Source organism: Cynocephalus volans, chromosome 8 (genome assembly GCF_027409185.1).
Source record: "Cynocephalus volans isolate mCynVol1 chromosome 8, mCynVol1.pri, whole genome shotgun sequence".
In the NCBI taxonomy this organism is placed as follows: domain Eukaryota; kingdom Metazoa; phylum Chordata; class Mammalia; order Dermoptera; family Cynocephalidae; genus Cynocephalus; species Cynocephalus volans.
The window spans coordinates 714,485-740,194 of record NC_084467.1 but is presented as its reverse complement, the minus strand read 5'-3'; the positions used below and the strand labels follow the sequence as shown (position 1 = coordinate 740,194).

Genomic DNA, 25,710 nt, shown 5'->3' with positions numbered 1-25,710 from the left:
CCGGCCGCGGTGGTACGGCCCGGAGTGTGCCAACAGGGCGGCCGCGGGGGGGCGCTGTCGATCAAGCACTCCCTCCCCCAGCCGGCCGCGGTGGTACGGCCCGGAGTGTGCCAACAGGGCGGCCGCGGGGGGCGCTGTCGATCAAGCACTCCCTCCCCCAGCTGGCCGCGGTGGTACGGTCGGAGGGTGACAGCGGGAGGCCGCAGGGGAGCGGGGTCCAGCCGCCGCTTCCGCCCGGGCTCCGGCGCCTCACTTCCCTGGCGCGGGCCCCGAGGAGGCGCGCCTCGGCCCCGCGGACGTCCGCACACGTGCCCTGCGGCTGCGCACCGCGGGCCCTCGGATGCCCCGCTGCCCGGGGTCTCGGCCCCCACGGCCCTGCCCGGAGTGTGCCCTGCTTCGTCGGCCCGGTCCCCGCTGTCGCGGCAGCAGCCCGGTCTGAAGGCGCCCCGAGCCCCGGGGGGGGCGCTGTGTCCGCGAGCGGCCGGCGCCGGTCCCCGATGCTCTTAGGCGGACGCCCGGGCGTCCTCTGCGACCTCCGGACGCGCTCGGAGACCCCTGCCCCGGCTGTCGCCTTACGGCCCCGGTGCGACCGGTGGGTGGCGGCCGCGGCGTCGGGGCCACGGCCTCCCGGGCTGGGGAGGGTGCGAGGGCGCGGGGGCTCCGGTGTCACCTCGGGGGCAGGCTCCGCGACCGGTTCCATCGGGTCGCTTCTCCAAGGCCGGTGCCCCTTTCCGCGGAAAGCGCCGCATAAACGCGGACCGAGGAGCCGGCGGGACACGGGCGGGGCGGGGGTCTCTGTGCAGGTCGCCCGCGCGCTGCAGCGGCCGCGCTCCGGGGGCGGCTCTCCCGGCTCTCGAGGTCCCCTCGACGGCTCGTCCGCGTCCCGACGCCGGGTGATCCCCGGATGCTCGGGACCTGCGGACGGTCGCGCTCCGCGGAAGGATGACACAGAAAGCGGAGCCGCCGTTTGGGGCGGATTTTTGGTTTTCTGTTTTTGGGGGTTTTTTTTAGGAGTGCAACGTACTTTACCAAAACATTCAAGCATGCAAACATTTTAAAGTAGAGTGAAACAGTTGGGCCACGTGAACAGGGACGTCGGAGGGGAAACAGGAAGGTGGTTGCGTTCAGGTAATCCATTTGCGGTGCAGACAGATGGATGCATCTGAGTCTGCCTCCCAGAGCCGGCCACGCTTGGTAACTGGGTGCATCTGAACCGTTCGCGTCCTTTAAATGGGAGACTGTTATACAAACGGTCTTGGGAGTCTGCTGTCACTCAGTGTGTGACGAACGTATTTTTGTCCAGAACTGTGGGCCACAGCGTTGGGCCTCAGTAATGCGCGCGACAGGCCAGAGCCCAGTGCCAATTCCTTCGTGCTGGACACTTGCGTGGTTCCCACTCCCGGAGGTGGAATTTGTGGGCACAGTGTGTGTGGTCCCCAGACGTTTGATCCACCTTGTCTAACAGGCCCGCTGACAACTTGAACCAGTGTAGACTTCCTGAGCACGGCTTGGAGAACCTCTGAGTTGTTCGTTACGGACCAGGGATTGTTAACCTCAGGTCCAGGGGCCTAGAATTTGCGGGTCTGCAAAGTTTTAGTTGGATGGGGTAAAAAGTGACATCGATAGTCATCGCTCGCTGAATTTTTCTTGAGTGATGAAGGTCCCACGGTGATAGGAGCCATCCCTGTGGCTTTGTCCTTGTTTAAATCCCGTTCCTCTCCGTCCTGCTTACACATGTTCTTCTGACAAGGTCTCCAGGTAGGAGCCAGTCCCGGCCAGAGCCGGCCTCGGGCCAGTGAAGGAGGATCATTAGGCGCCTACCCCAGGATGGGAGGCAACAGATATGATTTAGCTTTTATCTGTGTTCCCCTGGGTGTCATCTGAGAAAGAGAAGACCATGCAGACCTTTGTCACCAGAGCACCCAGGTGCTCTGCAGACCCCAGGTTCAGCAGGGGAGGGTGGCTTTCAGTTCGTTTTTGCTTGTTTGGCTGTGAGGATCCAAACCTTGACCATGGCGTTGGCAGCACCACACTCTAACCAAGGGAGCTAATGGCTGGTTTCTTAAAGGCGTTTATCTTTGCCAGATTGGGCTCCTGACCTCTGGTCTTTTGCAGGACAAGAATTGCTTCTCCCTGAAAGTGACTTGAGTCACGTGGGCTGAGAAAGTACAAGCGTGGAAACCCAGGGCCAGGTCCAGGAGGGCAGCTGTTGTCCCAGGTAGGACCTGGTGAGTCGGACGCTCTGTGCTGTGGCCGAACCATTCAGCTCTCTGGCGGCTGCAGGTTCACCTGTGCGAGCTGAATGCAGCCACTTTGGGTCTCTGTCCCATCCTCGGGGTGTTCTGTTCAAGGTTTGAACTCAGGCTAGTCACAGATGACAGATATTGCTTGTTTTAGTCCATTTGTGTTGCTATAACAGAAATACCTGACTGGGTAATTTATAAGGAAAAGAGGTTTATTTGGCTTATGATTCAGGGACAGCTGCATCTGGCACGGGCCTCAGGCTGCTTCTGCTCATGGCAGAAAGTGGCAGGCAGCCAGCGGGTACAAGCAGATCACATGGCAAGAGGAAACGGGGGGTGGGGGGGCGCGCCAGGGTCCTATAAACAACCAGCTCTCGTGGGAACTAACCAAGTGAGAAGTCACTCATTACTCCCCCCTCCCCCAGGGAGAGCATTAATCCATTCATGAGGGATCCACCCCCATGACACAGCCAGTTTCCAACACTGCCACATTGGGGATCAAATTTCCACATGAGTTTTGGAGGGGACAACACATCCAAACTCCATCATTGCTTTTACTTCATCAGCCGTCATCTGCGTTGAGATGGCCACGTGCCACTCTGCTGTTTGTGGATTGCTGTGGGTTGTTCACAGCCATAGAATACAGCACCCTCCCGTGTGCTCGCCAGCCATGCAGACCTCTTCTGTGGAACATGCTTTTGCCCATGTTTCTGGTTTGTGGGATTCTTCACTTGTTCTGAATACTAACCCTTTGCCGGGTGCAGGCATCTCCTCGCGGGCGTGGCTCGTCCTTGCACTTTGTGGCGTATATTCATGAAGGAGCATCTCGTCATTTAGCCAGTTTAGTCCGTTTCATCCGTGTTCTTTTTCATGGGTCATGCTTTTGGGGTTTGGCTGAAGATATTCTTTTTCTACCCCAGGGTCAGGAAGACACTTTCTTACCTTTGTTCCTGAACATACGGTTTCACATGAGAGCAGACCGTGGAGCCGAGCTGCCTGGTGCAAATCCTAACCCTGCCGTTGGGAAACGTCTCTTGTCTGTGCCTTATGTGGGGGGATCACGGGACCCTTCACGGAGGGTTGTTGTGAGGGTCAGTGTTTGTGAACGCTAAGGCACAGTGCTGCCGGGCTCCTGGTAAGTGCCATGTGAGTGTTACTCATTGTTACCGACGTCAGCTCGAGACCCAGTTTCTTTCCTTCTCACCTTCCTCCTTCAGTAATCTGCAGTGCCACTTCTGTCATAATTCAAGATTCTGTGTATGCACGGACCTATGTCTAGGCCCTGAGTTCTGTGTATTTGTCTCTGTCTGCACCAATGTGTCATACTGACCTAAAAGTCCTAGGACCTTCACAGGACAGTTTGTTATCCGTCACCCTTCGCACTTGCATAGTTTCCCTTTGCAATTAGTGTGTGCCGTGTAACGTGTGCCTCGTAGGGTGGATATACCTGGAGACTAAATACCCTCCAATTTCTGCACTCTTGCCCGGTAGCTCTAGTGTCCATCGATGAGTCTTGCCTGTGTTGGTTGTCATCGTGATTATCGTGACAGTCGCCACATGGTGCACTTCTAATGCATTGCTCCTGTCAAAGTGATCAGCTGCCTTTGTCCTGTAAGCAGGAACTTTTCTTCGCCACCTATTTTTCAGTGTGGACTTGTGGGCTCCTGTGTTCTTCAGCGGGTCTTCATCCTCTGCAGTCATCACTGACGTGTTCTCTCGAGCTGCCCTGCACGTGGCTGGAGGGCACCCACCCCCAACACTTCTGTCCTGTCCACCGTCATGCTTGGAGCACGTCATTTCTTTCTGGCCCGACCAAAGTACTAGGCTCATCTTTTGTTTTCCCTGCCCCAGCCCTGGAGTCAGCCATTTCTCCAAGGAGCCTGGTTCATTTAAGTGGAGAATGATATTTGGAAACCAAGACCAGGGCCCTGGTGTCTGTTGGGGTGTCTTTGCCTCCAGATGACATGGAAATGGATGAACCGCGTGCACGCGTGTTGCATGTCGCGTGTGTGTGCATCCTGGAACCTGCGCCTCCGTCCCAGTGCAGCGCCACAGGGTTCCTGCCCCCTTCCTCCTTTCTGCATCGCGACTGCGTCCACTTGGAGTAAGAAATCTGGCTCTTGTTAGCTGCAGCGTAGTCTCTACAAACATAGGCTCGATCCAGAATTCCTAACCCGTGACTCAGCAAAGCAGAAGGCCGCCCCTTGGGTCGGCGTTTGCCAAGCCTTCTGTCCTCGGTCTGAGCCTGCGTGTTCTAGACACGACGCTCACAAGTTGCTGGGACCTTCCTCCTCTGCTCAGCACGGTTATGATACTCATTTGATTCATGGTGTGGCTTATAGATTTCTGTTTGTATTCCACTTTAGAGATCTCTTTTCCTATCCTTATTGATTTAATTATTTTGGGTATTTTTTGGCGGCTGGCCAGTGTGGGGATCCAAATGAACTATTATCATCAAGCAGTTCCAGAAGTCAGAACTGTTCCGAAAGGCGCCACTGCGCCCGCCACCCTCTCTCTGCCTCGGTCCTGCCTCCTCACTGCGCTCCCAGCATTCCCTTTAGCTAGATGTTCTTGCGGGCCTGGGGCTTGTCCCTTCTGGACACATCGAGACCTGCCCTAGCCTTTGCTGTGCTGTAGCTTCATCACGGCGTCTTTGTCCAGGTTTCTTTTTACTTACACTTAGGATGTGTTGTGATTTTTTTTTTTTTTTTTTTTCTTCTTTTTGGCTGCTGGCCAGTGCAGGGAACCGAACCCTTGACCTCCTCCATGTTATCAGCACCTTTCTCTCCCCAGTGAGCTAACCGGCCAGCCCTGTGGTGATTTCAAGACTCTATTTTTATGGGCCAACCCCGTGGCGCACTCGGGAGAGTGCGGTGCTGATAACACCAAGGCCGTGGGTTCGGATCCCTACATAGGGATGGCTGGTTAGCTCACTTGGCAGAGCGTGGTGCTGAAGACACCAAGGCAAGCGTTGAGATCCCCTTACCGGTCATCTTTTTAAAAAAATAATAAATAAATAAATAAAAATAGTCCCCCTTGGGCTGGGTGGTTGGCTCAGTTGGTCCGAGCACAGTGTTATGACACCAAGGTCACAGGTTTGGATCCTGGCACCGGCCAATCACCAAAAAAAAAGTCCCTCTTCCCCCACTTTCTCTATTTTTCCCTTCTGGAAATTTTATTCTTATTGTTTCTTCTGTATTTTGGTTAATATCCCCTTAATATTTTAATTGCATGTTTCTGTGTTGAATTCTAGGTAATTTCCTCTGATATTTTTTCAAATGCAGTAACTTTATTCAGCTCTATCTTTTTATGCATAAGCCATCAATTGAGGGTTTTTTTATTTTAAAAAATTTCGAGCTTTTTATCTGAGAAACAGACTCATGGAAGGGTTTACCTGTGTGCCCTTCTCTCAGTTTGCCCTGGTGCTGAGGTCTGACATCATCTTAACACAGTCATCTAACCTGGGAAATTAACACTGATGTCATTCTGCTAACTAATCTGCAGCCTGTACTCAGCCTGGGCCAGCATCCCACTTGTGTCCCTCTTCTGTGGCCCCACGGTGTCCCCTTAGTCTCCTCCAATCTTTATCTTTCGTGATGTGCATGTTTTTGGATTTTCCTGCGTCTTCTCAGGATTAGCTTTGCAGTTATGTGTTTTGGGCAAGAAAACCACAGCGGCGACGTGCCCTCCCCGCGCGTGGGATCAGGGAGAACGTGAAGCCGCTGTGTCTCATGTCGGTGATTTTAACGTGGATCACGCGGTTAAGGTGGTGTCTGCCAGTGTCTCAGGGTGAGCTTATGCTCTTCCGCTCTGTGACTAGTAAGCACACTGTGGGGCGATGGTCTGAGACTGTGTGGATCCATGACAGAGTTTTATTGCAAGTGACATGTTTAGTTTCTAGACGGTCGGTGTGGTTCTTCTCAACTGCAGAGTTATTCCTGACAGTTTCTTTGCTTGTTTTTGCCGCATGTGTTCTGTCTGTCGGGGTATTAGCATCTGTGGCCCTTGGGCCTCTAAGTATGTGCTGGGCTGTGGCCTCCCTGGAGCGTGGAGCCAGTGCTCCTCCCCGTGCTGCCCTATGGCCCAGACACCCTCTGTCCTCATGTGGATCTTGCTCTGCACGTGTCCTCAGGCCCAACCACAGATGCCTTTCTTCAGAGAGGACTTGCTTCTCTGTTTGTCCACACCCCACCTGCCCTTGCTCGGAGCCTCCCCACATCTCACAAGAGCCGAGATCCCCTGCTGCGGCCTCCCATCCAGGGTCTGGGATGGGGCTCCCGGGAGCCGCCGCCTGCCCTTGGATGGACAGCGCAGGAGCCTGAGAGGTTGCTGTGCTGTTCATGGAGCCGTGGGCCTTGGTCCAGGCTCCTGCACCAGAGCCTCCTCCTGCAGACTCTGCTTCCTCCCGGCCACCGGTATCTGGATGTCCATTTTCATTTTTTAGGGTGTTCAAACTCATGCTTCTGTCTCTGGAGGCATTTGGACACCGAACAGAACCATGCAGACACGGGGGCTTCTCTCGGTGGGGCTGGCAGCCGCCAGGGTGCAGCCCCCGCCCGTGTCTTCTGGGAGACCAAGCAGCGTTCCATCGGCCCGTTTGTGGGTCTCCTCCTGCGATCCATCCTTTCCATCTCTCAGCACTCCCACAGTTGGAGACCCCCCTGGTGGCACCTGGGGCTGAGGCCTTTGCTTTCCACTGAGCACTTCTGCTCCATGAATGCACCATTACTTGTTTCTCCTGTTCAGAGGCATTTAGGTTGTGTTTTGCTTTGTTCTTCTACTAACAAAACGTGTTGCTTTCGGCACCCCTCGTCAAGCAGACTTTCGTGAAACTGTCTGTTGGCCCACACGTTTTCCCCCAGACTGCTTGCCTCTGTTAAGTTGGCCTCGGTCATTCCCTGTCACCTGCAACAAAGGTCACATCCAGACAGTTTCCACATAGAATCCATTTGCATTTGTACCCTGAGGAACTTCCAGCCTGGGAACAGTGAGTGACATGAACAGAACTGTGGGTGCCTCTGGGGGTGGCCATAGCACACTGGCTCTCTTGGCTGGCTGACCCTGAGTCGGCTGCAGAACTGAAAAGTGGTTCTGAAGCTTGGACTGGATGTGAGGTCCCTGGCTTCGCAGGTCCCAGCTGCAGTGGGCACCGTTTCCTTGTCTGTTTGCTTAAGCTCCCGGTCAGCACTAGAACCACGGTTTATGCAGCAGAGATGCTCCTGCGGGAGGAAGGCGAGACTGGTGTCCTTCCCTGGCCTTGGAGCTGCAAGGACGTGGACGCTGATGGTGAGGACGTTTTACAGTGTTAACGTCCTGTGGGAGCAGGGAGGGGAACGGAGCGGGCAGAACTGCCTGGGCAGGGAAACAGAAGCCAGGACGGGACCCCCCCAGACCAAGTGCGAGCCGTCGCGTGGGAGTGTGCCTACCGCAGTGTCTTCTTGTGTGTCCCGTGACCGCGCAGCTCCATCCCTGGCTGCAGACCCCATCGAATTGCATTTGGGGCAGGCTGCTTTGAGGTACCAGGGGGTCGGGGTGCACACGGGCAGCCTGGGGGAGATGCTCGCTGGGACTGGGTGGCGCTGAAATGGTGGAGTGATTGGCAGACTCAGCCCTTGATGGACGAATGGATGACAGACAGACAGAACTGAGTGGGGCAGGGAAGGCAGGGACAAGGCAGGAGCACCAGGTTGCTGGGTGAGGGGGAAAGTGCTGAGCTTAGTCTTGATCACCTTGAGCTGGACGTGCTTTGAGCATTTGCAGGCGGGTGAGAACCTGGGAGAGGTCTCGTTGGGGAGGTAACAGTCTACACCCCTTGAAATAAACATAAAATATTTAATATAGACAACATAAATACAATTATATACAATACAAAATACTATAAAAATAACTGGCCAGCCACCCAAAAAAAAGAAAAATTTTTAACTTAAAAATTTTAAATTATATATAAAATGAGGCTGCTGCTGAGGTGGGAGTCCTGATCTCCCAGGGTAGTGAGACAAAGGGAGGGCATGGTCCTGGCACATGGGCAGGAGGGGTGAGATGTCATGCACATCCTTATAAATACATAACTGAGCTCCCAGAAAATAAAAGGAAGCCCACGACATCAGGGCGGGGACAGCCAGCAGTCTCGGGTCTCACCTGGAGGAAGTGGGACCTCAGTCTTTGTGAGATGGGCCAGGCATGCCTCGCTGAGACCCTGCTTAAAGGCAGAACTGGAACAAAGTGCCGCCAGCACAAGGGAGAAAACAAAGACCATTTGACCTCGCCTTTGGCCTTAGGAGGGGAGCAGGGAGCCTCCTTTGAGGAGTTGTAACTACAGGCCTGAGCATGAAGCGGTGTGGGTTTGAACTTATGCCACAGGCTTTGGCTGGAAAGTAGAATGCAATTGGTCCTGTGCCAGCAGCACTCCCGGAGCTCTTGCAGAGGCAAACCCCAGCCCTGTTTAGAAGGCACAACCTCATCCCAGTGTGCCAAGGACCTAACGTCTCCAGATCTGCTGAGATGATTATAAAGTGCACCAGGAAACAATCCCCCAAGAACAGGAATCAGCTAACACATGCACAGAGAAAGTTGGGATTAGATTACTAAGATCATTGAATAATGAACTATCAGAGACCATAAAATAAAAGATCTAAAAAAAAAATCAAAAAATTAAAGACAGAACAAGATATGAGAAAAACAGGCTGATATGAAATGAAACCACATATAACTTCTGTAAATAAAAAATCCAATGATTGGGCCGGCCCATGGCTCACTTGGGAGAGTGTGGTGCTGATAACACCAAGGCTGCAGGTTCAGATCCCTATATAGGGATGGACGGTTTTCTCACTTGGGAGAGTGTGGTGCTGACAACACCAAGCCAAGGGTCAAGATCCCCTTACTGGTCATCTTAAAAAAAAAAAAAATCCAATGATTGCATTTAAAACTCAGTGGATGGATGAAAAACTCAATGTTCCTGACAGTGGCAGATCACTTCTCCCGCCAAGAACAACTGGAAACGCTGGATAAAATGCAAACCGTATCTGTTGAGAGCGTACGAGAGCCAGCAAGGTGGGACTGAGATCCATGGGGAGCAGCGAGCTCCAACTCTCTTAGGAGCTGTTGCTGGTTCCAGGAGAAGTGTCTGAGAAGGTGCAAAGCACATTTGACAGTTTCAGGGACCAGGGGCAAGACTGTAGGCCAGGCCTGGGCTGAGACGAGCCAGTCATGGGAGGAGCAGGCGTGGCAGAGGGACTGGCAGGGCCTCAGCCTTGGGACTGCAGGAGCTTGGTGGGGTCTCTGGGGCCAGCTGGTTTTAGATCTCTGGACCCTGCTCTGCTGCGAAGGGAAGACCAGCCCAGGGGAGGATTCGGCCTTGGCCGGGCTGGCACAGGGTCCTGGGCCTCGGGGAGGGAAAGAGCCGGGGCGGGATTTTCATTACATTTTCCAAATAGTTCTGGCGGCATTTGCTTAAAGGCTAGATGTATGGGGAAGGGGAAGGAAGAGGTTAACGTTTCTGGTTTGACCAAGTGAGGCAAGTGTATCGATCCCTTTCTGTGGCTTATGACAAAATACACAGAACTGGGTATTTTATAAAGAAAGTGAAATTTATTGCTTACGGTTTCAGAGACTAGGAAGTCCAGGGGACACAGCTGGTGAAGGTTTTCTTTGGTGGTGACTTCAGCGATGGCAGGGTGTCACATTGCGAAAATGGTGGAGCAGAGAGACTAACCTCCTCATTCACTCTCCTTTTCAAGCCATTCAGACCAGGCCCACAATAACCACTTTTGATCCATTCACTACGGAATGGTCCTACAATCTAATCTAATCACCTCCAAGGCCCCAGCTTTCAATGACCATAATAGAATTTCCTACCCTCTCAACAGTCACAGTGGGGACTGAGTTTGGGGGACATTCAACTCAAGGCAGTAAGGGGTCTGGGGTCGCCTCTGCTTTTTCAGGGCCGTGGACTAAGACGCCTGCAGGCTGAGGCCACGTTCCCTGTCTGCGTCACTGTCGCCTTCCGTTGGGAGGTGATCCTTCTGAGAGCGTTAAGTACCGCGTTTCCTTCCCTCAGCGTCCAGCCTCGGCGCCCCCGCCTTGCTGGGCTGACCCCTCTCGGCGACCACGTTCTCGCCGCCCGCCCGCGTCCTGCCCGCCGCCCCGTGCCCTCGTGCCCGACGCTCAGCGTGGCCCATGTTGTCCGTCGCTGAGAGAGCCTCGTTCTCGGCGGTGGCATCAGCATGGCGTCTTCAGCCAGAACCCAAGCGCTGGAAGAGGCCGTTCCCGGGCCCGAGGAGAAGCCGGAGGGAAGGTCGCTTCTCGCCTGGGGCCCGCTTCTCGCTCAGCCGGACGACAAGGTGCTCGCCGTCACCGTCACCGAGACCACCGTCATCGAGGCGGGCCTGGGCGCGTGGAGCGCGCGCGCGCTGCTCTACCTGGCGCTCTGGTTCTTCTTCAGCTTCTGCACGCTCTTCCTCAACAAGTACATCCTGTCGCTGCTGCAGGGCGAGCCCGGCATGCTCGGTAAGGCCGCCCGCCCGGCCGGGCCTCGTCCTGTCCTCGGCGCTGGGCCGACGGGCTGCTCAACCCGCCCCGTCTGCCTCCCCAGGCGCCGTGCAAATGCTGTGCACTACGCTCATTGGATGCGTCAAAGTGTTCGTCCCCTGCTGTCTGTACCAGCACAAAGCCCGGCTTTCGTATCCGCCCAATTTCATCATGACTATGCTGTTTGTGGGTCTGATGAGGTAAAGAATCTCACGTTTTGGGTTGAGCGTCCAATTATCTGTATATAGAAAATGTCTTTCCCGTTACTAGGACTGGGAGCTCTGTGAATGGATGTTATGCTCAGGTGCTCCTAGGTGTGTTTCATTGCAAACTTCATACATTTCGTCAGGGCTTGTCCAGGTTATAGGACAGCAGGTGAACTGGGGTTTGTGGATCTTAATGCCGCACGTATTTGATCAGATTCTCTCTGGAGCAGCCACGAGAACTAATCTAATGGTGGTTTGAGGATAACGTGCCTCCTTCTCGCTGGGACGATGGAATCCACTTCGTGCCAGGTGGCCATTTCCTGGGGCTCAGCCTAAAACATCACAGAAGCGGGTCCAGGCACTCAGGCTGGCGAGGAGGGGGTGGGCAGGGGAGGAGGACGGGTCAGATGCACCCTTGGCCGAGGCTGACCTCTTGGAGAGTCTGTCCTGTAGCTGCAAATTGACGGGTACATTCTGATGACAGGTTTTCCTTATTTTTAGGTTTGCAACAGTGGTTTTGGGTTTGGTCAGTCTAAAAAACGTGGCGGTTTCGTTTGCTGAGACGGTGAAGAGCTCTGCTCCCATTTTCACTGTGATCATGTCTCGGATGATTCTGGGGGAGTACACAGGTGAGAGACCCCCCCTGAACCTTGCCCTTCCACCTGCAGGGTCCCCACTGCCCACTGCATGTGCAGGGCCCCGGGCGGCCCCATCTGGCGGGCTGGCCTTTGCTTCTCTCCTGAAGTTTCTTAGTGGTTGCGAGTCACCTCACATGGTCACTTGACGGCGTGTTTCTTCGGGCCTGCTCTCTGTGCAGGCGTGTTCTTGTGTTGCATCCTGGCCCCGCAGCTGGGCGGGGAGACAGGTGGGAACTGGGTAAACAGATAACAAGCAACATAACTACAGGTGCTGATCCCTGATCCAAGGACGAGGAGGCGGGGGCTGTGTTCATGGGCAGGGGTTCCATCCTCAGCAGGTGGCCAGGTGACCCCCACGGGTGCCCTGTGGGGCAGTCATGGCTCTTTGTCCTCGGGGCTCCCCAGTAAGCCCCTGACGGCCAGCTGCTCTGACTTGCTCATCCCCCTGCCTCCGTGCCTTTCCGAATGATGTGTTTCCATCCTCCCAGAGGCTCAGCATGTCGGATGTACAGACAGATGAGTTAATGACATGCAGGTGATGTTCGGCTGCATTTCAGACCCACACCGGTTTTTCCTACGGCCTTTTAGAAAGCAGCATAGAGCTGGCTGGTTGCCAGGTGGCTAGAGCACGGTGTTAGGGCTGCTCACGTGTATGCCCATATTTGCTTCTGTTAAAAAAATGGCTAGATCTCACTGAGGCAGGTGTCCACGTGGGGAGCGGGAGAGAGACGAGCTGAGGGATGACAACAGGCACAAGACAAGTGACCTTTTGCACATCGGGCTGGCAGCCTAACCCCTCATGAAGGGATATTTCCAGCAACTTTAAAACATCACGATTTGTCTTCCAACCACAGTGAACAAGCTTAATGTAAACTGAGCCTCTTTCTAAGAACAATTAGAAAGTCTTGATAAAATTTAGCAGAAGGAAATCTTCCTGAAGTGAGTCATTGTACAAGATATGTATGCATTAAATCAACACACTGTACCCCTCAAAAATGAATAAAATTAGGAAAAAAAAATTGGAAAAAACAAAAAATAACAAAATAACAATAAAAAATAATACAAGTTAAAATGAAAATCTGTTGGGGAGGCATTGAAGAGTGACCAGGGTGCGAGGACTTGAGGTTCCAAGATTTCAGAGCTCATAGAACGATCCAAGCATGTGCACTGTCCCCCGCCATGTGTTTGCTAACTGTCGGGCCGCCAGTGAGACTCAGAGCAGAGCAGGTGGGGGCCTTGCCAAAAGGAACCGTTCGACTAACCCCATGCTCACAGCGACAATTCTGGACCTGGTGACATCCACGCTAGGGAAGGCATCCACGGACCCCAACCTCACAGCAGCAGCAAAGCAGGTCCTCGCTGGAGGGTGAAGCGCATTCATGGCTTCCAGTTCTCGCTACAGTTTTCACAAACATTTTCTGCTATTTAACAAAAATTTCCAGACAGACTGGAGGATTAGGCCAAATGATGGGAAACCAAGAGGACGCTCATGAGCAAGGCTCTCCTTGGACAGATGGGGTTTCCTTTCTTAAGCTCAGTCCTCTCAGCCGTGCAGCGTCTCAGGGTTTGCTGCGATGGCTCATGGGGAGTCACGGGTTCACTGATCGCTTCCTGAAGAGTTTAAATAATTGCTCTGGGCAGCACCGTCCTGTGACAGGGAAGGTGGTCATTTTCTTGAGAGGGCAACGTGAGCCCATCTGAGGACCATGATTTCGTTCCGTTTTGGTAAACATGAAAGTCCCCATATCCTCATTTACTTTGAATTTCAAAATAAATGCCATATCTAAAATCAGAGAGGTATAAAATGATGCCTGATACCCTGTTTCCAAACTACACGTGTGGATGATAAATGTGATTTTTGTGGAAAAGTTTTTTATTATATTTCAGAAGGAAATAAAAAGAAAGAAACTAGCTTGGTTGGTTGGAGCCCAGCCTTGGAACACCAAAGCTGCAGGTTTGGATCCCCAGACCCATCATCTGCAAAAAAAAGAAAAAAAAAAAAAGGAATAAACTCAACGTGGGCGCATGTAGAAGCTCCCCGCCACCGCCAGGCTTTCAATTGCCCCTTCCTCACCCACGAATTTACCTTTTTCATACAATGACATGAGAGTCCACAGAATCACGGGTGCCGTGCAGGAGGAAGGGCCCGGTGCAGCCTCGCCAGGCACCTGGCTCAGGCGTGGGTGGCGGGACTTAGTGGCAGATGTAGACTTTCATTTATTTTCCCTCCGGTGTGCAAAAACTGGTAGTTATCAGTTCCTGAGCTGAAGCAAGAGCCATGCCTTTCAGAGAGCGGAGGGGACAGCCGCGCTGCGGGGAGCCTGGGCGGGTGGGTCAGAGCCGCAGGGTGTCGTGTCCCGGCAGGAATGCTGGTCAACCTCTCGCTTATCCCAGTCATGGGAGGGCTGGCGCTGTGCACGGCCACCGAGATCAGCTTCAACGTCCTGGGGTTCTCAGCTGCGCTGTCCACCAACATCATGGACTGGTGAGTCCTGAAGGGCCTGGGGACATGCAGGGGCAGGGGAGGGTTGGGAAATAGTACCCACCCTTCCTCGTCTGGATGCATGGATGTTTAAATCCAGATTAGTTCGGAATTATTTCCTCTAATTCAAAGCCACGTGCGTCTGATTCTGCTTTTCCTAAATAGCAAATCAAGTACCCCAGGAAGGTAACTTTTTCTCCAAGGTCCTCCCACTTAAAATGCTAATCGGGGCTGGCCAGGGAGCTCACAGTTGGTTAAAGCACAGTGTGGTAACGCCAAGGTCCAGGGATCAGGTACTCGTGCTGGCCAGCTGCCAAAACAAAAATAATACACTAAAAATAAAATGCTAATCGTAGGGGGTGGCTAGCTAACGAATGCTGAGGTGCACAGAGCACATGTAAGTATGTAGATGCTGGAGGCCACCTCGTAGGTGGACAAGGTACAGCGTCTGGGGTGGCGGGGGAGGTTCAGCCCTCAAGAGCTGGGCTGCCGGCTTCTGGCCACATCCCTCCCTGCGGAGCGGCCATCGGTGTCCTGGTGTCCCAGCTGCAAAGAGGCTTATGAGAGGCTGATGCGGGGAAGGGGACAGCCAGGTGGCGAGGTCCGCAGGGAAAGTTCCGTGTTATCAGCATCTTCATCGTGTAGTAGGGCAGAGGGACTGACGCTCCATTCCAGCTGCTGTCCAGATTGGTCCAGAAGGGGCCATCTTGACCCCGCTTGTCATTCAAGTCCAAACCTCAGTCCTGGCAACACCTGCTCTTTTAGAATTACCGGTCGCGTCTAGGAGTCTCCTGTTTTCCAGAGAAGAAAGGACAAACACCATCTCCACCAGTATCCAAGAGCTCGTTGTTAGCATCACCACTAAAGCATGACAGGCTCATCTCAAGGCTCTGAGTGACACGGCTAAGCAAAGCAAACACCACTGTTAGCGCCACTCTTGACATGCTGGTGTATTTCCTTCCCTCTTTTCCCCTCTCAACTTTTGGTCTTAGAAACACGCAGGTTCGTTTGTCTTCCTTGTTAACTTGGTGTTACTTTATGAGCTCCGTGTCACTGGGTGTTCTCCGTAAGTCTGATTTTCATGACTACCTCCTTCATGCACACAATTCCTGTGTTGCTGAACTCTCCATCTCTGTGTGTTTGTAAATACATCTGCAGGGACTTCTTTTTACATGAATCTCTATCTAAATTTCTGACTCTCCTGTAGGGTAAATTCCTAGAAGGCAGATTGCTGGATTGAGCCCATGAACTTCTCTAAAAGGCTCTTGATCCGTGTTGTCAGACTGTCCCTGACACAGTTACTCTGATTTATAATCCTGCCGGCAAGAGTGTCTGTCTGCCCTGTCTTTGGCTAAGTTTTTGCACTTAAAAAGAAAACCTCTTTTCATTTAGTGTCCAGATAGCAGTGTCTCATTAATTTAGGTTCTGATCCTTGGTGACTAGTGAAGCTGGGTGTCATTTGTTTCTCATTGGCCATTTGTGTGTGTTCCCTGTGGTTCATCTGTCCTGTTCATAGATGTGGCCCATGTGTCTCTGTGTATGTAAACAGTCGTGCACATGCCTTGGGAATCCCCAGGTGCCCAGCCATGTCTGATGTTGATTTATGGGAACTTTTTATTCAGAGCAGGGTTTTATGAAGTGCTTAGTGCAAGGAGCGATGGGTGAACTCAGGCAAGTCTTTCTACTGCTGAGTGCCTCAGTTTACCAGCTGTAGAAGGGGGGCAGGCCCGGTGCCCACCTCACAGTGGGTGATGCCTGGAATCGCCTGGCAGGGCTCCCGGCTCACAGCAGGTGCTCAGCGCCGTCCACAGTGTGTGATCCTCTTTGTCATCACAGTGGTAATCAAACACGTTGTCCTCTGGATGTCCCCTGCTCATGACTAGTACCAATGCATAACCTCTTCTTTTCTTTATTCCAGTTTGCAAAATGTTTTTTCAAAAAAGCTCCTCAGCGGGGACAAATACAGGTTCTCGTAAGTATCGTAAGTTAGTGAAATCTCCAATTCCAAGAGAACTTCCCATCCATTTTTTTTTTTTTTTTTTTAAAGATGACCGGTAAGGGGATCTTAACCCTTGAGTTGGTGTTGTCAGCACCACGGTCTCCCAAGTGAGCCAACCGGCCATCCATATATAGGGATCCAGACCCATGGCCTTGGTGTCACCAGCACCACACTCTCCCAAGCGAGCCATGGGCCAGCCCTCTTCCCATCCATTTTAAGGTTCAGAACGCCCCACAGACCTGACCTGTTTCCCGTTTCGGCTTAGGTGGCCTTCAAAAGCACTTCATCGAAACTTGGGGGGAAACCACCTGTTTCTTCAGCTGCCCCACTGAGCTGCCGTAACTGCCAGCTCGGTTGTGGTTGCCATTTAATTGCTGGGTAGCCATGGAGGACCTTTCTTGCCAGCCTGGGAGAATGGGAATTTCTAGTGGGCTCAGGTCCTGTAGGGTTGAGACCCCTGAGTTGGAGCCACCTCCTCCCAGGCCTGGGAGGCTTGAGTGTCCTCTGTCACCCCCACAGGGCTCCGGAGCTGCAGTTCTACACCAGCGCCGCTGCCATGGCTATGCTGGTCCCAGCCTGGATCTTCTTCATGGTGGGTTCCAGGAACAGAACACTGCACCAGCCACTCGAGAGCAGAGTGGTTTAACTCGCTGAGTCGTGGGGCTAGCCAGGTGGGGTGGGAGCCTTGCGGAGCTGTGCAGGAAGAGGCTGCTGTGGAGAGGGAGGCAGAAACCACAGCCCTGCGGCTGTCGCCTACACCTACGAGAGGCCACTCAGAGTGGGGGCAGTGTCCTGAGATTTTTGTGGGAGGGGTTTTAGGTTTGCTCATTGATTTTAGCATTAGGAAAATAACATGTGCCCACTTAGAACAGTGAACAGGGCAGAAGTATCTCAAGCAAAACAGAGCCTGGCTCCAGCCCCTCCCTGCCCCGCTCCCGGAGATGCCCCCTGCAGGTGTCATCTGGGGATGAAATGCTCACCTGCATGCACTGGAGCGTGACTGCATTCGTGTGCAAGAGCATGTGCACGTGTCTCCACACAAACAACACTGGCCGGCCGGGGCACACTCATGGGCTGGACGGTGACTTCGCCCTGGTTCGTCTCTTCTCTGTTGACAGATATTGGGTTGTGTTTCGCTTTTCTCTGTTGCGTACACGAAACGGGGAACTTGTTCCGTCCATGTCTTTCGCAGATGAGGGTGTTTCTCTGGGATACATTCTTGGAACTGAAATGGTTGATGGGAAGAATGTGCATGTGTAAATATTTTTTTATTGTGGTGAAATATATATAACCTAAAATTTACCATTTTTAGGTGTACAGTTGAGGGGCGTTAAGCACACCCGCACTTTGTGTGACCATCACCACCCTCCAGCCCCAGCCCGTCTTTCATCTCCTAAAGCTGACACTGTCCCATGAAGCGCTGGCTCCCCAGCCTGTCCCCAGTCCTGCACCCACCCTTCCACTTCCTGTCGCTGTGAACTGGCTACTCCAGGGACCTCCTGTGCGTGGAAGCACGCAGTCTTTGTCCTTCTGTGTCTGGCTTTTCCACTTAGCACAACGTCTTTGAGGCTCATTCATGCTGCGGTGTGTATTAGAATTTCCTTCCTTTTGAAGGCTGAATGACAGTCCATTGTGGGTGCCCCACATCTTGCTTGTCCATTCAGCTGCTGGTGGACGTGGGGCTGCTTCCATGTTTCGGCATTATGCTGCTGTGAACACGGTGCACACGTACCTCTTTGAGACACTGCTTTCAGCTCTTTTGGTTCTATACCCAGCAGTGGAATTGCAAGATCATGTGGTCATTATATTTTTAATTTTTTGAGGAACCTCCATACTGTTTTCCAGGGGCTGCACGTTACGTTCACACCCGTGGTGCACGAGGGCCCCCATTTCTTTACGTTGTCACCAACTGTTGTTATTCTCTGCTTTCTAGGGTTTTTTTGGGGGGGTTTTTTGTTTGCTTTTAAAAAGATGACTGGTAAGGGAATCTCAGCCCTTGACTTGGTGCCGTCAGCACCGCGCTCTCCCGAGTGAGCCACGGGCCAGCCTTTCTAGGGTTTTTTAATAACATCCTCCTGTGGGGTGGGGAGCGTTTGCATCACCCTCGTGCTTAGTGATGTTGAGCATCTTGTCATGTGCCTGTTGGACATCTGTCTGTGCGTTTTGATGATTTGACACATGCAGCTCGGTCGCTGCCCTAGAAGGCCATTCTCAGAGCTCCTCTTGATGTCAGCTGTTTGCCAGTCACTGGGCACAAATGTCATCATGACTTCTGGTGGGTGACAGGTAAGAGAAAAGTGCCCAAGATGCTCGGCAGCCTTGCGTCCTTTGTTCATATCCCAGGATATGCCGGTGATTGGGAGGAGCGGGAGGAACTTCAGCTACAGCCAGGATGTCCTACTGCTGCTCCTGACCGACGGGGTCCTGTTCCACCTGCAGAGCGTCACCGCCTATGCCCTCATGGGGAAGATCTCCCCTGTGACGTTCAGGTGAGCAGAGGGACTTCCCAAGAGACATGGTGTGTCCAGGTGGTTTACAAAGGAGAGGACTTGAAACCTATGCGTTTTGATAAAAGATATTTGTCTTTCTTTTCTGCAGTGGTGACCGTGGTTACACGCCATAATTACAAGGCCATTCTGTACTGGTACTGTTTGAAATGCAGATGGTGAAATGTGTGAAATAGAGTTTAGGGAAATCTCCCCTAGAAGTCTTTACATTAGAAGTTTTCTGGGGTAGTTTGAGTATTTTCCTGTCTAGAATACTGCTGTCCGTAGAAGTGTCTGTGATGATGGAGTGCTCCATTTCTGTGCCATCCAGTACAAGAGCCACCGGCCCCATGTGGCTACTGAGCATTGGAAATATGGAGAGTACAACGAAGAACCAAGTTCTTCATTTTATTGAATGTTAGTCAGTTTCACTTTGAATGGACACGTAGCCAGCAGCTCCCACATCGGGCAGAGGAGCTCTGGGAACTCGGAGGTGAGCTGCAGTCCCGTGAGCATCTGCTCGCTTTAACTGGACATACTTAGTGAGTGCAGCTTAAAGACGGGAGAGTTTCCGGTAGCAGGTGAGAAGAAATGAGCATACGCCACCAGCAGGCACAGAGTCCGCGTGGCTGACACTGGCCACGTTGGCCATGTCACAGGGCCACGGAAGTCAGTGGGCCTCTTTTCTTTGACTTCTGAACTGTCCCAGAGGAGGTGGAATCATCCCTGAATGAGAAGGCGAGAGCAGGCTTGAGTGAAAGGTGCCACCACTGCTGCCTCGGTGGCCTGGTGCGAGCGGGCCACGGCTGTCCCTCCCCTTCCCTCTGCCTTCGGTCTGGTCCGAGTCGGTGCAGTATTCACTCAGATGATCACCAGCCTGGGCCGTGTCCCGCAGTGGCACAGCAGGGCACACATCCGCCCACCCCCACGCCTCCCGGGCCCAAGGGAAGCATGTGCAGAGCGTGGGCAATAGTCTCGCGTTCCACGCTTTTCTGCAGCTCCTGGTGGCCTCAGGCTTGGTCACTGTCTCTGTCCCCACCAGCTTGTTTCTGTTTGGAACCAGGAATTATTCCCAAATGTTCCTCTAACATAGTTTTTCAGTGATGGTTCCAAAAAAGACAACAGAAAACCAACTTTAAAAAAAAAAAACTTTAAAAAATTCATGTTGTGAGAGTAATGATCATTATAGAAAATTTGGAAAAGGCAGAAAAGTACAAAAAGCTGAAGTTTAAGTTTTCAATAATCCCAGCCCCTAGGACGACCACCGTTAACGTTGTGGCATGCTTCATGTCCACTTTAGTTTTACAAAGTCCCACCTTGTGCGCACAGGGCTGCTTTTCATTAACAACCTCCTCGAGGGGTCGCTCTCTCCTGGGTGCCATCAGGGTATGCAGGTCTGTGGGAAGCTTTTCCATTCTTCAGCGCGCCGGAGGAGGTACTTAGGGGTGAAATGTCGCGATGTCTATAATTTACTTAAAAATACTTCAGTCAAAAGAACAAAAGGAAGCGAACAAGGCAGATGTTAGTGATCGTTTGGTGTGGGTCATCGGAATGTGGCTGTCATGGCACATGCTACGCTTCAGTCAGATGCTTTGTGGTGAACAGGGCCCCCAGTAAGGAGAAGCTGAGGGAGCAGGCGAGCCCCTTATAGCTCCTGAGTCCCTGTGGGGAGCTCACTGTCCCCTTGGCCACCCAGCCAGGCATAGTGGCCATGCGTTCGTGGACATGGCCTGGCACCAGCCCATGGCTGCACATGAGCCTGTCCCTTGTCCTGTCGCTGCAGTGTCGCCAGCACCGTGAAGCATGCCCTGTCCATCTGGCTCAGCATCATAGTCTTTGGCAACAAAATCACCAGCCTGTCAGCTGTCGGCACCATCCTGGTGACAGTGGGCGTCTTGCTGTACAACAAGGCCAAGCAGCACCAGCGGGAGGCCATGCAGAGCCTGGCTGCAGCCACCAGCCATACCCCAGAGGGCGACGTGGAGCCACCCAGCCTGAAGGACCCCAAAGAGCACCACTGAGCCTGGGAGGCTCCAGGTGCCTGAGCCCCCAGGTCACTGGCCATTGCTGTCCTCCTTGCTGATGTGGGTCCCTGGAAACCAGGTGCCAGGGAGATGCTACTCAGTGGGTCACAGCTGGGGTGCACGTCACAGCTGGGGGGAGAGGATGTGCAGTAGGGAGTTTCCTTCTCCCTTCTAGGTTTTTCTGTCAAAACTGGGGGAAATTCAAGTTGGGGATTCCAGGTGTCAGCCTCCTGGGGTGGACACCTGAGCCCAGCTACAGCTGAGCCCCATTGCCACGTAATGTGAAAACTGCCTCCCGCTGCTCTGTGCGGAGCATGCAGGAGGCAGTCAGGACCTGCCTCTGCAGCCCCCTCACTGGGCATGGGTGTCCCTGCTGCAGCTGGGTGAGGCCCCAGTTCCTTGGTGGGTGATGACCACCAGGGGCACCTGCAGAGCCAGAGCTGGGCCCAGTGCCAATGTGAGCTGCTCCCTACTCAGTGCCAGCAGAGAGAACTCAGCTTCCCCACACCAGCCATCAAAGGCCACACAGCCACTGGTTCCTGGGCCACCTGTGCAGAACAGCTGCGGGGTCTGCCTGCGATGCTGCTGTGCTGGAATAGAAGTCCGAGCCACCCCCGGCCCCCAGTACAGAGGCTGGGGCAACCTGAGAGACCACAGGATGGTGCAGACAGGGGAGGGCCAGAGGGGCACAGGAACAAGGGTCTCCTGCTGTGCATGGGTGCTGGGCACTTCCCAACCTGGTCCAGAGCTGAGGGTATCCTCACAGGCCATCAGAGCCCCTCACCCCCTTCAAAGCCTGTGCTGTACTGAGTCCCCCCCCCACCCCAAGGGGCCCTGTCCCTCACCTATGTGATCATTCCCAGCCTAGGAGGTTGAGGACAAAGCTCTTCGATGTTTAACTCGGGGCAGGAGCCACCGACACTCCTTTCCTGGACTCGGCAGTGGGAGGTAGGCTGCTCTGGACTCCTGCGGACCGGGCCTGGCGTCCTGGGAGCACACCGTCCTCAGTCCCCCAGCTACCTGCAGAAACTCCCCAGTGAGCAGGTGCCAGGGAGCACCTGCAGGGCATCTGCAGTGTTTGCAGTTTGGCTGCTGGGAAAGGGAGGCTGTGCTTTTTAACAACGGAAACACTTGTATAGAAGGGTTCCTTCTGGAGAGCACCGTGAACATCAGGGAAGCCACGCTCTGCACTGACAGCCCGGCTCTGAGGGACTGTGACACACAGGCTGGGGCCACTGGATGAGCTGAGCCTGTCCCTCCTCGTCAGCGTCACTTGCCTGCAGGGCTAAGGAGGCAGGGTTGGCACTGTGCAAGGCCAAGGCTGCTGACCCCTTGCTTTGTTCCTCTTCCTGCAGCCTCAGGGGGTTCTGATTTGGGCACAGTCTGTTGCCAGCTGGTCTTTGGGACCTTCTCACCGCCTGAGCCCAGGGCTCGTGAGGTGCAGCCGCCAGGCACTGGTCGTTCCCTACATCCCATCTCTCCTCCTGGCTGTTCAGGTGTTTGGTGCCCACAATCGGTTCACTGGTTTTCCAGTTGGCTTCCCACTTAGAAAATATGAAAATATCCCCTCCTGCATATAAAATCTCTCTGAAACAAAGAGCAATAATTACATCTCATTAAGTTCTACCTACTTGAAAAGGTTTGCCATGATGATGGGTCAAAATGAGGCCTTTGAACCTACAAGCCACCTTTTTAAAGAGGCTGACCTCCTTCGTCTGAAGGCGGGCCAGGTATGCCCACCTGCACCCCAAGCTCACCTTCACTGTGACTTCCCCCTGGTTCTGTTTCCATTCCTTTTTCTGCTTTCCCCAAAAACAAAACTAAAGAAAATTCTCTGATGGTGGCTGGGGTGGTGGCATGTTGCACTGATCTGTGAGTGAACGCATCCCCCTACCCGGCAGTGGCGCTGTCCACCTCCACCCTCGGGAATATGGCTGCTCAGCCAGCTGCTGACCAAGGGACGTGCACAGGGAGGGGACACAACTGTGGTGGCCAGTTGCAGGATTCTCACGTTGTCCTTCACGAAGACGGTTGTCTGGGTATAACCAGAGGCCCAGGCGCCTGGTTTCCAAGTATTGTTTGGAATTTCTGGTTCCACATCCCATGTGGAATCACAAAGCCACCCATCTGATGTGCCCCTTCCCTCCCTCCTCACAAGCAGCTCTCAGCTTGTTTTGATTTTCTAAATTTGTGGGCCAAAAACAAATCAAAGGTATTCCTAAACTGTTAGCAAATGAGGCAGTTTCCTGTAAAGCTGCTTTTGAGACTTTTCCTCATTCCTGCAGGAAAGACCATAGAACCTGTGCAGCGGCCAGCCCCGGGCCCTGCCAGGCGAGCATTCCTTCCCCAGTCCCCTCCCCAGCCGCCAATTCTCATGGCATTTCCAGGACAGCCTTGTGCCAAGAGTCAAAACCCAAGGCCTGGTGTGGCCACTTGCTTAATGACTGTACAGACACAATATGTTTTTATTAACTTTGTCTAGTACTTTTGTAGAGTAGTATGCTCTCACTGAACTGTCACAGATGTGCTCATAGAAACATTGACACTGGGTGTCCTTACTCACATTGGGCTAATTCCTCTTGTGTCCGTGGTCGTTGTCTGTGCCTTTGTAAACAAACAGAACACTTGAGCCAGACCTGAGTTGGGTCATCTGCTTACAGGTCCTTAGAGATGTACACATCTCTAACGTTCAAGGAAATTTCCACTACTGAATGATATAAAAAGCTTTTTTTAAATAAAAAATTCTGATAGTCATAATTTCCTGTGTATCAACATTAAGATAATCTGACTGCTTGAAAAGTTGAGAATACTTTTGCACCATCCAAAATGTGTTTTGTTTGTTTGTTTAAAAAAGATGACCGGTAAGGGGATCTTAACCCTTGACTTGGTGTTGTCAGCACCACGCTCTCCCAAGTGAGCCAACCGGCCAACCCTATATAGGGATCCGAACCCGTGGCCTTGGTGCTATCAGCACCACACTCTCCCAAGTGAGCCATTGGCCAGCCTTCAAAATGTGTTTTTAATTTGAGAAAAATAAACATGGTGAATCCAAAACAGTAAGAAAACATGCTGTGCAAAGAGTATCAGCCAAACAGCTCTGCTCTGTGGTGTGCCTTTAAAATACTTGTCACAAATCCAGTGGGCTTTGCTTCCTGCTGTGATACTCCTCAAGATAGTCACTTAGACGAGTCAGTGGGGATAAGAGACCAATAGCGGGGCTTTGTATATCCATCCAAGTGAAGTGCTTTCTAAGGCCCAAAAGTATTTTCACTGTTTCCCTAGGTTGGAAAAAGTAAACAAGGATGTTACTACAGATAGAATCCACTCTTCCTCTTTTGCCTTTGACCAAGATTGTACTAAGGGCTTTATTCTTTCCCAAAATATGTTCATGCCCTGGTTGAGGCCTCCTTGTTTTCTTAGTTTATAAATAAGGATGTCCTAACTCCCCTGATGAGTCTAGCTGTTTCCTCTGTCCTGGCTAAGGACCCAAGGGTGCATCCTGGAGGGTGTGCTGACACTGCGGCTCAGAGCTCAGAAGTCTTCAACTTTGCTGGCCCTGAAGTATTTCTTCCAGCTTTCCTGGGGGCTCTGATTCTGAGTTTGATGGCTGCTGGAACCTTGCTCAGACTGCCAACTCATTTGGAAAGCCTTTTTGGTCTGTTTCTTGTTTCCACTTGTGAAAAGTAGCATTCAGCTGATTTCCTATTTCTAGACTGTTTGTTGATGGGTATACACCTGCTCAAGGCATGTTGTGGGCTCCACTTCAAAGAGGGCCACAGTCAGGGTGACTTTCCCACACTGAAAAACTTGAAAAGTATATCAATAATAATCTACATCAGAGCCAAATTATATTTGCTTTATACCAAACAATACTGTGGAGAACTAAAAGTACATCATTGAAAATGTTTATAGTGTTTGGTATGTCTCCCATTTCAGTATGTAACTAGATTAGTACTTTCTAGAAAGTGGTTCTGTTAAATAATTTAGTGAGTCATTGTTAATCCTGCTGTGGTAATACATTGATGCTGTGTAGTTATTAATCTTTTGGATATCTCCTGATTATTTTTGTCTAAATTAAGCAGCCATGGTAGCAATTGCCTCTGACTTGTTCTGCAAAAGTAGAATAAATGTTAAATCTGTACTTTGTTGCTCCTCTGTGTACCTCTGTTTATGCTCCTGAAACAATCAGAGCTGGTTTCTTATTGCCATCACCACTTTACAGCACGAAGGGAGGAAAAAGTGAAGGTTTCCCCAAGTTGCTGAGAACTTAGGAAGCAAAATAAGAGGTAATGGACAAAGTAAGCATTTCATTCTGGAAAACAAATTCCAGTGCCCCTAGCCCTTTTGGTGTTCTATGCAGTTTCTTGTCACATTCTTCTACATTTTCCCATTTCGGGCCAAGTAAATATGGGTGGTTATCTTCCATAGTCTCTTCCCCACGTTTCAGGATGCTGAATAATCATTTCTCTATTAAAAAAAAAAAAAAATCCGCATAATAACCTGACATATGAAAGGGGAATTTCTAATTCAATCAGTCTCTCCCTGGAGGCTCTGATTCCGTAGATTTGGAGTGGGGTATTGGGAGTCGGGACTCTGAAAAACCTTCCCCAGTGACTTTTGAGTAAACAGTTTTAGGAACCGCTATCTCAGTGCCAGCTTTAAAATCACATTGCAAAGCTCCACCTGTCCTGCTTTTGTGTAAGGCAAAACCAAATATGTGGCTTTAGGAGGCAAGACTTCCCTCTTTCCTTATCTGAAAATGCAGAGTTAAACTGAGCACTGGGGAGGGGTGAGGGGCGCTTACTGTTATTGGACTCAGGTCCGGCTGCCCGCCCCTTTGGAAAGGAAAGAAAAAAAACTCAGAAGTCAAATGGCTGGTGTTAGAAAAGCAGACGTGTTCAGATGAAGGAGATGGTAGACTGTCCCATCTCAAAGATTTACATTTACTGAGGGGTTTTTAAAAGAAGGGTTGGGGGAATGGAATGTGGGAGGTGAAAAGCAGGAGAGCAGGAGACGTGAGCTACGAGGGGTCTGTATCTATGGGTCAGGTACAAGGTCTCAGCAAGGCCTCATCTGGTTTCTGTTTTCATCTTCGCTGTTATCTCA

The 25,710-nt window shown here is 52.2% G+C and overlaps 1 protein-coding gene across 6 annotated transcripts; it reads left to right on the top strand.

Moving 5' to 3' along the window:
- Positions 1–206: 206 nt before the first annotated feature.
- Positions 207–24,745, top strand: SLC35E2B (solute carrier family 35 member E2B). 6 transcript variants are annotated; one of them, XM_063106196.1, is made up of 12 exons: positions 207–592; positions 2,116–2,218; positions 3,164–3,378; positions 7,418–7,529; positions 10,300–10,748; positions 10,834–10,969; positions 11,477–11,604; positions 13,978–14,098; positions 16,014–16,067; positions 16,614–16,686; positions 18,438–18,583; positions 20,364–24,745. In XM_063106196.1, exons 5-12 carry the CDS (start codon positions 10,466–10,468, stop codon positions 20,599–20,601), a joined length of 1,179 nt encoding a protein of 392 aa, XP_062962266.1. In that variant the 5' UTR covers positions 207–592; positions 2,116–2,218; positions 3,164–3,378; positions 7,418–7,529; positions 10,300–10,465; the 3' UTR covers positions 20,602–24,745. The 6 variants fall into 6 exon arrangements, with proteins under 6 accessions (XP_062962266.1, XP_062962267.1, XP_062962271.1 ...); XM_063106197.1 differs by having other exon boundaries at positions 2,116–2,228; XM_063106201.1 differs by lacking the exon at positions 20,364–24,745 and adding an exon at positions 18,693–19,922.
- The last annotated feature ends 965 nt before the right edge of the window (positions 24,746–25,710 follow it).